This window comes from Dermacentor variabilis, chromosome 1 (assembly GCF_050947875.1).
Source record: "Dermacentor variabilis isolate Ectoservices chromosome 1, ASM5094787v1, whole genome shotgun sequence".
In the NCBI taxonomy this organism is placed as follows: Eukaryota; Metazoa; Arthropoda; class Arachnida; order Ixodida; family Ixodidae; genus Dermacentor; species Dermacentor variabilis.
Genome location: NC_134568.1, coordinates 249583070 through 249597079, shown reverse-complemented (window position 1 = coordinate 249597079; position 14010 = coordinate 249583070). Strand labels below are relative to the sequence as shown.

Below are 14010 nucleotides of genomic sequence, written 5' to 3'. Positions count from 1 at the left end.
CTGCATTAGTAAAACAAGCAACAATTTCCTGTCACCAACATCTTGACAGACCATTATTGGCCTACTTGAAATCCTGAATATATTTTTTAAACTTTCTGTGGTTCCAAAATTTATATAATAAATTTTGCTTTAACAACCAGCACACCGATACACAGATAACTTGGGCTATGGTCACTAAGAGCCACAGCAAGGCACCTGGAGTTCTTGGCACCAGTGTGCATATTTGTGGTATACTAAGCAACAATGCAAACTGTAAAGCCTGACCTAAGCTTTCTTGACACTATGCTTATTCACGCAAGCTATTTCAATGAAAATGTTGGAGCAATGAACCATGACATGAGGTTGCTGTTGTTACCATGGTAATGGCAAGGTGACATCCTTTGCTGGATGATATGGTCCTTTTGAAATTGGAATAAAGAACACAAAAGCCATAAATGCTGTTGCTATATTGCCTATGCAAATAGCAAGCACTGCTGACAAAACCTGCTCATCATGTGCCCGAGTGGGAGCATGATGAGCTCCTAGTCATATGATGCCATGAATGCTTATGTTTATACTACACATGGCTCACTTCAAAAAAAGCAGAAATACACTAATATGCTGTCAACATACCCATCTTGTGATGGTAATCGTACCTAATGCCTAGCTTTCTCAAGTGTAACAGAGGTGATTCCAAGGAGCTGTGCAGGTTTAGCCACAGGACCCACGGTAACGCAGACTACCGAACTCCCACAATGGTGGGTGCTTGAAATAACTGCACAGCAAGTAGACAAAGGTGACAAACCTACACAAAGATCTTTTGTGCCCCCCGCCTCCCTTCTTTTAGTTTAATTTGTTAGATATGTTAAAGATCTGCTTAATCACGGTTTGACAAACTTCAGAATTATGAGGTTTTACAGTATCCCTGAAAGATAAGAAGGCTTGGGAACACCACTATGACTTTCTACGGTTGATAAATTCTTGTTCAGCAAGACTTTCTAAATGAGTTGGCATTTCATATAAGAACATTTTGCAGCATTACTAACACAGGATATTTGTTCTCAGCAACCAAACAAGAAACATGGCGTTGAGTGCACTGAGCTCCTCATGATGCCGTATAGAAACAGTTGAAGTCAACAAAGAGGCCTACCAGAAGTTGTTGCTCTAGGCTACGTCTTGCAAGAAGCGACTGCACAACATTGGTCCGGTCCAAGCAGTCAATGCAATTTGTGCGGAACACCCCAGTTTGTAGACAGGGTACTGAGCTATCATAAAGCATCATGAAGTACCTGTAATGAAGCCATGAGCATCAGAGAGAGTCTGTAGTAATATTGGGTAAAATATAGACGAAAAGAAAACGAAAAAAGAATAAAGGCAAAGTTGAAGGCTCACCCAAAAGCATCTTGGTCCTGAGCAATCCTGTCCATCAGTATAGAGAGGCGATCCCATTGCATCCTCCTACATTCATGATGAAAGTCAAAGGCCTCATACCTGCCAGAGAAACAAGAATGACTTCCAGTCAGTTGGGTCCAAAGTTCGTTCTGAAAACACTCATCACATTTCAGAAACGTCACACTGATTTTTGTGTGATAAAAGACCTTGCAGAACAGCAAATTGGTACATAGTTATTGTGCACAATTAAAAGAACACATTTATAAACACCGAATCACAAGAAAAGCACGAGTTTATTTGTATGATAGGTGCCAGAAAAGAAAAAAAGAGGATCATAAGAGAATATGAATTTATAAAGAAAAAAAAAAACATTATGCTATACTAATCATGCGACAAATTTACTAGCCTAGCCTAAATTCACACAAAGCAAGAAGTATCTAGTCACGAGGTTTAACATCTCAAAGCAACACTGCAGCTATGAGATATGCTGTAGTTGAGGGCTCTGGCTTAATTTTAATCAGCTGGGTTTCATTAATGTGTACTAAATCTGGGTATACCAGTGCTTCTGCCTTCCACTTCCAAAGGAATATGGTTACCATGGCCGAGTATTCAACCCACAAGCTCGTGCTCAGCAGCAGAACGCCAAAGCGACCGAACCACCATGGCATGTAAAAGCAAGACATAAAAGTGGGCTAATAAAAATTTTGTAGATTTGTTTGAAATAAGCTGCACTTTGCAATTTTAAATTGTCCAAGTTTGAAATGCCATAAATCAGATTTACATAGTACAAAGATACATAGCCATAACACACAAGCATTCAGCTCAACATGCCTCAGCCTGAATTAGTCCCATAATATTTCCACATCACTGCACATATGTTTACAGAAACATGCAAAAGGCTGCGCTCAAGCAGAAAACTACATGTGGTGAAGGTTATTTTTCTAGACTCACTTGATTTTGGGGTTGTTGGCAAGGTTCACAACTTCTTGCAGCTGCCTTCCTAAAGCCTTCTCAGGGCCCTTCTGATCAATCTGTACAAATGAAAGCATAAAAAAATTCTACATTCCTGGCATAATAGCTAGAATAGCTTAACCCTTTCCCTACCGAGGACAAGCCAGGCTTGTCGTAGAACTTTGTACTGTTCCTACAGAGGACAAGCTGGGCTCGTCCACACTAAAACCTGCAAATACAAATTCGGTTTTATCATGCATAAGTTACTTTGGGCATAAGTTATAACAGAGTTCGTCAAAGTGATGATACCACTCTACTTTAGAGCAATGAACACACTTTCTCAGCTACCTGAGAGTTTTGAAGCTCTGCAGTGAAGTCTCTATTAGCATTTTGGGTTTATTTAGCTCTGTTCGGCAATAAAGGTATTCAATATATTTTTTCAATGTTTTTTTGTTTATGTGCTTGTTTGATGCAATAAAACGAATTGGTATAGTTAGGAAGTTTTTGCAAATATAGCACTCAGTAGTGAAAGGGTCAATGAAAGAATGATGCAAAGTCGAGAATTTAAAATGAGGCTAAGGACAAGGACAGTCCATGTGATGCTGCTGCACCAATCAGCACCACAAAATACCAATGAACCCTAGGAAAATTTGACATCATTAAAAACTGAATAATCTTGAACTGGAATTGTATTGCTCCAAGTAGGATCACACATACACATTGCAATCCACTTACCATGACGTAATACTACAATATAGTATTACATATTACATACAACAGTCAGTTTTTTTTTTAACTCTTTCAGGGCTAAAAATAAAATCTGAACTTTCAGAATATATGCAATTGTTCTGTTTGCGGATATCCTTCACAACACCACCTCTAATAAGCAGAAATGTTGAAATTTTCATACAAAACTGCTTCATTAACTACTATCATTAGTTATCTAGATTTAATTTTACAATCACCCTTGCCAATAAGTTTCTAAACAGAGCGCCTTGAGTTTCTGCCGTTTTAGCGGCAGCTGCAACTGTATCACAAAAGGAAACAGTGCTTCCAGAGCTCTTGCCCATAAATATAGGACTCCTGCAAATTTGCCAACAATGGGAGTGCTGGCATAAGTCTGGAGAAAGCTAGGGTGTTTGTGTAGGTGTCGCATGCTAAAGTTCAGTTCGGCGATCGAGCCTTTTATGAAAATAACTTTTATCCCTCGAAGGGGAGAGCATACCCGGCTAGCGTCAAATGTAGGGACTTTAAAATATTTATATTTATTATTCCAACACTTCTATACCGCAGACATTTCGATGAAGAAAAGGTATGGAAGCAATGTATCAGAAACTGCTTTAAAGTATATCAGCCAAAACTAAGAAAGAAACATTGGGAGTGCACTTCCGCTTACAGTCCACAGCTGTTGTAACAGATCAGCATCCAACATACTTTCAGAGATAACAGACCATTCTTTTCACTTAGTTTCAACTGTCCATATCATTAATGCAACAAATTCCACTCTTAGTGGACCTGGCTTTAACAGACAAAAATTTGGGCAAATATTGCCTAGATGGTGCAGCAAACGCACTTTGCTGAGGCAATGCATGCGAACGGCAGTGCACTGCATGCAGTTATTTTCGGCCAACTGCAGAAGGGGTGAAAGTGCACTTTTTCTTGAGGAATGAAAACACTATCTGCAAGCTTCCCACAACTGCGTGATGCACACAGGCAGCTCACTGCCGCCCACTGCTTCTGAGCAAGTGCTGTGGGTGCTGCAAGGCCTAACCCACTTCTTCGAAGCCGTAGCATATGGCACTTCAAGAACAACTGCCCACAATCACAAAATACGTAGTTTCGAGAACACTTTATTTCTCGTCGCATCAATTCACACATAAAATAAGATAGACTGCTATTAGAAAGTGTGCAACTACAAAGACTACGAAGCATGTGATGCGACGAAGCCACCTCGCATGCTGTGCTGCACTAGCCGGATGTGTGGGTTCAGAATTGAACTTGCCTCATAATGCAGCCTTCATTCATGCTACATGGGACGTATTCTGAAATGATTACTTTCGGTGATACTATCGCCTTTGCATGACGTGCTCAACGAGTTAATGGTTTTGCTCAACCAGCCAATCGGTGCGCGCCTGACAGCCGAAGTCATGGTATCGCCGAAAGTGATTGTTGCAGAATATGTTCCCAGGCTTGACAATGGTTGTCGCTCATCTTGAAAGATAAAATTAAGATATCTGTTTATTCCACCGACCATTGTTTTGTGTGAAAAACAAACTGTAGCCGATGTTTGTATCATCAGCAGCGGCAACGCACTCTGGCTAGGCAGCCGGCACAGTGGTGAGTTGGCTGAAAAGGCAGGAAAATCACTGGAACCCATTTTTTTTCGCCAGCAGGACAATTTTTCCATTGGGTATGGTAGAGTTCCTGTAGTGCAGAAAAACTGCCATTTGCTGGCAGCCAGCATCCGGAAAACAGTGGCCAGCAAGGCACCACACCCCTAGAGCTTATACGATTACTCCATAATTAAATCCATTTATCTATCTATTTATTCATTATAATGTTGATTTATTTATCGTTTTTATGATCACCTTTGGTTTCCAATAACCAAACACTGCAGAGAGTGGTATGTGCCAAGTTCCGCCATTTTGCAACATACTCCGGCCCTAATTTTGGATAGAATGCACTTTGGATATACTAATGGATTTTTTTGGTGGATTATTATGGTCCGTCGAAACAAGCACCGACTGTATAAGAAAGTCTACTCATATTCTTTACTAGCATGGCACATGGGTGCAGCACAACAAAAGCTTTCTTCAACAACCGTCAGACAGCATTAACCAAACAGCCGTAGGAAGCTCCAGGGCCATGGCTGCAGCTGGCTATGCCTCTCTGCTTGTTACGGCAATAAACAAAAGCATGATACAGACAGACAGTAAGCTTAGCTCGCTGCCGCTTTTCACTTTACTTGTCTCCAAAGATCAAGCAAAGAGCAAGGAAAAAGGTCCTAAAATGTGCACCCAGGTCATAAATGTCCACCTATCAAATTTCTTTTTCGGCAACCTTGCAGTTAGTAACCTTGCGGGAGAGAAGCAATGCTCTTTCAATGCCTCATGACGAACTACAGCAAATGATGAAATACATCATGGCCACTGAATCTTTTAAGTGCTTGGAGCAGTTGAACTGACCAAATTCCAAGAGAAACCTGCATCAAGAAAAAAGTTCCATCGATAACACGAATGGTTTATTGTGCAAATATGATGCGGGCTATGACATCAAGAGGGGAACAAACAAGGCCAGCAGCCTTTGTTTGTGCTGTGTTGCTATTTAATCGATGACGACAGGAAATGACCAAATAAACCACCAAGCTTCTCCTGAATTGTAATTGCAATCAATGAGCCATCATCATTCAGTGGTCACTCGGTATCTTTACAAGTGTTCCTTTGTGGCTATGCTTCAGAATGCTTTAGCGAAGTGTTTGTGTCTTCATTCAGTATTATTTTTCATGGGGAATATGAGCACCATTTTGAGAATGGATCAGCATGCAAGAATGGTATGTGTATGTGGCTGTACACATTCAGTGCTTTCCAGACATATATACAGCCGACTCCCCTTAATATGAACTCGAAGGGACCATGAAAACTTGTTCGTCTTATCAGAAGAATAATTGGCAACATGACCAGGCACATCCAAATATCTTACTTTGAAAGGGTAAATGAAGTATAACAGGGGGAAAAGGACATAAAAAGCATTTATTTAGCTGAACTTAACAGAAAACTATATTCAAGTGGTACTCTTGCTTGGTTTCGTCTTGCCCATGATGGATGTTTGGCGCTTCTGTGCAAATCAGCGAGCAGCCACAAACGATGTCATTTCACCTAATGACCTTAAAAATACTTCTGTGCCTTCGTGCTGCTAGAAAAAGTTCACTAGGGAGTTAAAGCAGGTATCTGCTGCCTCTCAGGTCATCGGTGTAGGCTCCGAGCTAACGAAAGTACCAAGGAGTGTGCTGAGTACGCGGCAAAGCAATGCAACCTAGAAGAAAGTCTAGGCGATGTTGAGCGAAGTGGGGAAGGAGAAACTATGCAAAGAGTCACGGAGGAGGAACGTAGGCAGAGGCGCGCTGGATTGACCTCCTCTGGCAGTTGCTACAGGTTTTGTTTGCGATATGAATGTACCTGGTTCGTCTCATCATAACATCACTCTCATGCACCGTATGCTATGTGTGCAAGTGAAAGTGTGCGATGGTGAGCCGATGGCGGCGGCTCAATCTCGCTTGCACTGAGGAAGAAAGAAGGGGAGAGAGCATGCCGTCTTCCGTCGCACACATGGCACCCGGAAGGGGAGGGTGGAGGGTGTTTCACTTTGCCTGTGCGAGGTCGCATGGCCTTTATATTTAAGGCGATCTGCTTTGGGGGCAGTCAAGGTGGGCTGATGGCTCGTGGCTTTGCCTGCGCTGTGTTCTCACTACTCAGTTTGCATTGAAGCGACAGACAGCGCAAAGGTCGCTACTCTCGCTGCTACTGCTGTAATTCCTCACACCAGCGTTTTGATAGCGAACGTCTTCCGTCATCGAGTGTGATGTGTTTATTTTTGAGTGTGCGCGCTGACACTGCTTGTTAGTATAATTAGTAAGTGAATGTTTACAAGGGGACGCTATATTCCAGCAGCTGCTGCACATGGTGCGGCCGCGTGAGCCCTGTCTTCACTACTACCTGCAATGTGGGCATAGGTGCACCAAAGGCCGAAAGCTTCGTATGCGCTATAGCACACACGTGCTTGCGCATAATCTGCATTCACGAAGTGAAACGTCACTGCCTCTTTTTGTTTATTCCTCTTGTTTTCATCTCTATCTACAGGCGATGTGCGCCACAGGCCTCCAGTGGGTGCCTAGATGCATGCACCCCCGGGCGCGGCGCATCGAGGCACCCTAGCCTCCAGGATCAGTAGTGGTGGCGGTCACTCCGAATGTTCGGTTTAACCAAAGAACATGTCTGGAGTGGTTCGTCTTAATGGATTTCTTTTTGCATAGAGTCTATGGAAAACCAAACAAACGTTCCCATGTTGTTTGTTATATGAGAGAATTCGACTTAGCCGAGTTCGTCCAAGAGTTCACTGTACGATGTTTATTTTTACGTTTTGCATTTCCTCATTGGCGAGTACCACTTGCTCAGTGTGGTTCCCCCATAGCCTTGTCCTCTCAGGCCTCATTCCATATATTTATTTGTAGTACAAGGGCTAACCAGAAATTGTATGGCTCTATTTTTATTAGCCAAAATAAGGTACATAAAGAAGAGTTGACTGTTGGGCTAGTTGGTTTTCCATAACTGAACAAGTAACTTAGTGCAATAAAAACCACAGAGACAAGAAATCCAAAATCAAGAAAAGGGCTGACAGATGGAATAGCACACTGTGGTATCAAAGTTATCAACAGGAATAAGGTGCCTCAGAAAGGCTGGCCAACGTTTCAATAGGAGGACCAATCTTTGTCAAAGGCGGTCTTGTCATCCTTGGCATGTTAGATTTAAAGGGTTAGTAGAGTGACGTCATGTGCGGTTGTTGTCAGTGGCGGCTGGTTGTGAAGGGAGAGACTTCAAAGGGAATGAGCGCTGTCGCCTGACATCTGTAGGCATGGTTCCCAAGACGAACGGACAAGAACGGGAGAGTGGGAAGGCAGGGAGAAAAAAGGAAAGGAGGAAAAAGAAAAAGACGCCAAGAGGGAAAAAAGAAAAAGAAGGGCATGGGAGGGTGTTGGGGAAGCAAGAGGTTAGGGCACATTCAGGGGTGGCAAGTTGGTGGCATGTTTTTTGTGGCTTTAGAAGAGCTGGTCAGGCGGTCAGTGTGCGAGTAACAAAAAAGACTCAAAAAGACATCAGTTGAAAGAATGACTTTAGTAGCGTGACAGCAATGCATTGGGTAATTTTGAAGGAGTTAAGATGGCGACAAGGAGTCTGGGGTGCAATGCATGGGGTAACTGGAAGGCAGCGGCATGGTCTTTCAAGGGACGTTAGCCCCAGTAGCTCAATGTAGGTACCATTACGGCGGTATACAGAAATGGCGATACCCTGTGTGGCTGAAGCTCCGAAAAGGTATCCTGGCATCTGGGACTTTGGAATGTGTTGGTGAGGGTGTTTAAAAATATATATGTAATAAAAAAACAGACCAAAAGAAAACGAGAGGGGGGACCGAAACCGGAATAACAAATAGGAGGGTGACATGAGTAGAAGCGGGCAGGGGCAGGTGTACATTGGAAAAGGGGTCATACAGTTGATATAAACATAAAAACATGAAAGAGTATATTAAATTTAGTAGGCAGGAAAAAATTGGAAATGGAGGAATAGGTGAGGTTAAGAATTAAGGTTAGCTGGTGGCACAATGTGTTTTGTGCCTTGGCTGATATGAGAATTTCAGATTTAGGTTACCGCTTTTAAGGATTCTAAGTTGCCATGTGCCAAATTAACTCCCATCGGGTGTAGGCATTTAAACCTGTGTATGAGGTACGATTCCGTATATTTCCTCTCACGAAGTGAATGGAAATTTGTAGTATGTAGATCCTTGCTTTGTCGAATATATGACCATATTCATTGAAGTGGCTGGCTACTGCTTTAGGTAAATTGTGTTTTGTATCTGCACGGTGACCGTTGAGTCTTGTATGAATTTACTGTCCAGTCTCACCTACGTATTGTTTGCTACAAGTGGCACATTGCAGACAGTAGACTACGTTGCTTGATGTGCAGGTGAAACTCAAAGTTACCTTGTGTGAATAATTCGACGCTGTACTTTTTACTGTAGTAGTAGATGGAATATGTTTGCATGTAGTGCACCTGGGATGGCCACAGGGACCGGTTCCCAACTTCGTCTTTGTCCTTAGTTTGGCATACACAAGAATATCTAAAGTTAAGGTTGCGTCTGTAGGCTACTCTGGGCAATTCAGGAAAAATCTTATTAAGTGTCTGGTTGCTGGTGAGAATTGGGTAGTATTTACTGAAGATGTTGTTCAGATTTGGGAGTGTGTTTGAGAATTTAGTAGTAAGAAGAGGCGTTGTTGTTGTGATCCTAGTGCGGGGCTTGAGGACCTCGGCTCGATCAAGTTTGGTTGCATCGGTGTAGGCTTTTTGGAGGGCACTGTTTGGGTGGTTCCTGTTTGATAGGGTTTCTTTAAGGTGATCGAGTCTGTCTATGCAGTCTTTGGTTTTCAAAGCAAATACGACGTAGTCGTGTGGCTTGACCTTTAAAGACGCCTTCTTTGCAATGTCTGGGATGGTGGCTCATATATTCAAGGTACTGTTGGTTGTTTGTCGAAAGGTTTCCTATACAGCGTTGTCTTCAGTGCCCCATTATCAATGTATATTGTTGTGTCCAGAAAGTTTATGTGCTCCGTTGAAGATTCTGATGTGAATTTTATTGCTGGGTGAAAAGAATTTAGAAATGCTACATACCGGTATTTATCTAGAGTGTCTTCACCCCATATTAAGAATATCTATATATCGTAGGTATGTGTGGGCCTTGTTAGTGCAGCACGATAGGAAATCTGTTTCTAGAATTCCCATAAATTTGTTCCCGTAGGTTAGTTCAAAAGGCGTACCCATACTTGCCCCATGTATTTGTAGGTAGTAACTCTCCTCAAATTCGAAGTAATGTGTTGGAACAAATTCAAGGAGAGACAAGTAGACTTCAATAGAGTGTTGTGCATTTGTGCATTGTGTTTGGACAGCATTTGTTTTATCGAAGATAAACCATCGGGGATAGGAATGTTGGTGTACAGCGCCGTGACATCTAGTGTTGCGAGAATTATGTTTTGGGGTAGTGTGCCTTTAGTATTAATGTCCTCCCTAATTCTCAGCAGGTGGGGCGTATCTTATACAAATGATGGAAGTGCTTTTGGCAAGTGACCAAGGAAGTGGTGAAGGGATGTGGAGATGCTCTCTGTCGGGGAGTTATTGTTTGATACAATCAGGCGACCTGGAATATTAGCGGTGTATTGTTCAGTGGACAGAATTTTATGAATTTGTTCAAAAGGCAGTAGAGGCGCCCGGCAGTTTTTTGCTTGGTTTAAGAAATTTGTATTCTGACAGCGTTATCAATTCATCAGCCAAAAGTGATTTCAGCCTGTTGGTAATTCAGGGTGTAGGATAATGTCGGATCGTTATCTAGCTTACGGTAATGTTCTGGGTTGTTTAGTTGTCTGTAAGCCTCGTGTTTGTATTTTTCTACTGGCCAAATAACTATGCTTCCACCCTTATCTGCTTCCTTAATAACAATATCGTTCCGGCAACTAAGATCTGAAATGATACGACTCTCCAATGCAGTTATGTTTTTAGGTCGCTTAGATGTCTTGGATTGGCTTATAATTTCTTTACTGACAGTTTTAAGGTATATACACTTTATCCCTGTTTATAACCTTCATACCACAGAGACAAGAAAGGTGGACGTTCCTTGTCTTGGTCCACCTTTCTTGTCACCTTTGTTTTTATTGCGCTAAGTTACTTGTTCAGCTGAGGTACATAAAGGTATTTACAAATACAGTAGGGCCTCGTTGATACGTTCCCATTACGTACATTTTTGCGATGCCAACGTTCGCAATCGAGAACACAAAAAAATGACCCAACAGAGTTACGCTCATTTTTTACTGGTTCATACGTTCCCGGAACACACAATTTTTTGGCACCAATGTTCAGTACCTTGTCAAACTGAAATCGTATGATACGTTTCCCGGCCGCTAGATCCCATGTATCCGCGTGCTGCACGCGATCAAGAACAGTATATAGCTGCCCACCACGGCAGCTTCACCGCAATACTCGCCCACCCGTCTCACGTGAAAACGCTGGCGCACAGTCAGTTTCCAATTTCGGTACCAGCAAATCCTCTCCGTGGTTGTCGCATGCGGCATTCACAGCTATCACCGCCAATCCTATTGCGATAAGCAGCTTCGCCTGTCTGTTTCACAGCACATGGTGCTGCCGGAAGCGTAGCGCACGCTTTCGATAGACGATAACCTCAACGCGACCCCGTTCCCTGCTGCAGACTGCGATGGTATACATTTTCCGGCTGCTAGATCCCATGTGAACAAGAAAAGGTGCGAGGCACGCATGATCTAGAACAGTATATAGCCGCCCGTCTCACGTGAAAACAACGGCGCGCACAGTTTATTTCGGTACCAAATCTCCAGCCGGGTCGTTGCACACCGCGTTCAGAGCTACCGCTGCCAAACCTATTGCGATAAGTACCTTCACCTATTTTACAACGCGTGGTGCATAGTGCCATTGGTAGCGTACAGCATACTTTTAGTAGGCAATAATACAAACACACTGCCGTTCCCTGCTGCAGGCGGCATGGTGTGGGCATCACGTCTCGCTTCGCTGGCATCCTGCGTCGCTCACCACCTTTATTCTTTTGGGGTTTCCCATCGCCCTCTTAAAACACCACGCAATAGGAAAACAACAAAACGCGTCTCCGGCTGCCGGAGCACCACCAGCTCGACACACGTCAGTGTCTCGTGCCGCAACAATCCGCACGACGCTTCACATTATGTTGAATAGAATTATGGGGTTTTACGTGCCAAAACCACTTTCCGATTATGAGGCACGCCGTAGTGGAGGACTCCGGAAATTTCGACCACCTGGGGATCTTGAACGTGCACCTAAATCTAAGTACACAGGTGTTTTCACATTTTGTCTCCATCAAATGCAGCCGCCATGGCTGGGATTCAATCCCGCGACATCGTGCTCAGCAGCCCAACACCACAGCCACTGAGCAACCACGGCGGGTGCTTCACATTATGTAGGTATCAACAACAGTTCAGTCTAATTTTTTAGTTACTTCAGATCGTAAGTTTTCCGGGTTAGTATATTCTTTTCTCGTGTTTTTTTCCGAAACGTATGAACGAGATTCTACTGTATACGTACTATACTATGTACTTTACACTATTTTTCCACATGGTCCCCACACCAGTTCAGACCATTTGTCCCATCGCATCACTAAATTTGAGATGCCCCTGTCGTCAGTCAAGTGATGCACTCAGCCTCCCTGAACACTCATTGTCATGCAAGTCTTCACGAGATTTTGCGAACTCGCAACACCCCCACCAGACACTTCTCAAAGTGGGACACCTTTCCCCATACGTGGGCTGCATTTCACTGTGGATTTCGATGGGCGTTCGCACCTTGCTCCATAGAAAGTGAATCACACTTCGTTGCTCGTACACCGTGGATGTGTGAAGCACAACTGCCATCTTCAACAACTAACAGCAGCACCATGCTGCAGAGCTACAGGCAGAAAAGGCCGGGCCGGTCCAAGAAAGACTCACCGCTGGGAATGGATATGTTGACTAAAAAGAAATAGGGGCAAAGACTTTCTGATTTGCCCTTTTATGTTGTTTTCTACTACGAACCTAATAAACTTAATTTTGATCCAATGTTCTTGACTGCGAGTGTACAAACTGGACAAGTGTTTAAATCGGGACATATCATGAGGTCGCACTGTATTTGAATGCGGACAACCAGGGTGTTGAAACAAAATCTTTTTCGTTTTATTTTAGTTTCGTTCCACTGAAAAAATTTCCATTCCTGTTCTGCTCCTGAACACACAAAAAAAAATTATCTGTAACGGTTCATAATAGTTTTAGTTCCCATGCAAAAATTTTCGAAGCACAGTAACAAAATATACATAGTGTTTATTTTTCTCAATAAGTGAATTATGAATTTTGAGGTCATGCTTAGTGTCTTGAGTCAAGGCTCTGAGCATGATCTCAGAAGCAGTACATCATTGAGTGCACTCGCTAAAATGCGACCACTGCTGTTCCGACAAACGAACTTAAACGAACAATAAAACTTCGGTAACAAAGCATTGTATCCATAGAAAACTAAACGAAAAGCTCTTCAGTGCGCAACTATGATGCCAACCTCCTAGTGCACGAAGTGGTAGGCTTAGATCAGTGGAGCGCTCGACCGGTTATCACTCACACTATCCCTGCTTGAGATATGTGCTTATGCGGAACCCTGAGATACGCGCTAATTCTGACATTCCCTGGCGTTGGTTGTTTCGGATTGCTGACTTTCCCCTTGAGCTGAAAACCGATCAAAAATATTTTGGTTTCAACCCAAAACAAAATAACAAATAATGTTTCGGTCACATTTTAGTTCTGGTCAAAAATATTGTTTGTGTTTCGTTTTTTGTTTTGTTTTTGTTCCATTCTTATACACTGCTGACAACACTACTTTTTTCTACAACGGGACCCGTTATGAGGCAATTCCAGAGAAGATGATGCCACAAAAGAGGCCTGCCCCATCCAGTGACGGTAGAGGCTAGAGCACCAACAGTGACCACAAGAGTGATCACTTTGGTATAACTGCAATGGCCACTGAAAGTATGTTGCCACACAGACTGGAGAGTATTTTCTAGGACACGCTGTCTAAAGGACTGCTGTAAGTGTACACAAACATGTAAGAAATAAATTAAATGTGCACAGGTTATATTTCTTTCTTTCTTTATTTATTTATACACGCTGCAGCCTCAATGAGGCTATTGCAGGAGTGGGATGAACAACAAACATACAACATTTATGAACAAGCTTGCGTGAATTGTTTCAGTGGTAGTGAACGTATGTTGCCCGGTAATAAATTCGAGACTTCAATTGTTGATGGAAAAAAAACTGTGCTTAAAGGAATCAGTGCAGGCAAAAGGTTGAGATAT

At 42.8% G+C, this 14010-nt stretch overlaps 1 protein-coding gene across 4 annotated transcripts in view; it reads right to left on the bottom strand.

The window, feature by feature from the left end:
* Sac1 (phosphatidylinositol-3-phosphatase SAC1) overlaps positions 1-14010 on the bottom strand; it is a 131531-nt gene that overhangs the window by 77690 nt on the left and 39831 nt on the right. For all 4 annotated transcript variants that reach the window (XM_075672938.1, XM_075672915.1, XM_075672923.1 and 1 more), the window contains 3 exons: positions 2323-2402; positions 1372-1470; positions 1130-1268 (listed from right to left, as the gene is read on the bottom strand). In XM_075672938.1, coding sequence (XP_075529053.1) covers positions 1130-1268; positions 1372-1470; positions 2323-2402 — 318 coding nt within the window. The remainder of the gene's footprint in view (positions 1-1129; positions 1269-1371; positions 1471-2322; positions 2403-14010) is intronic.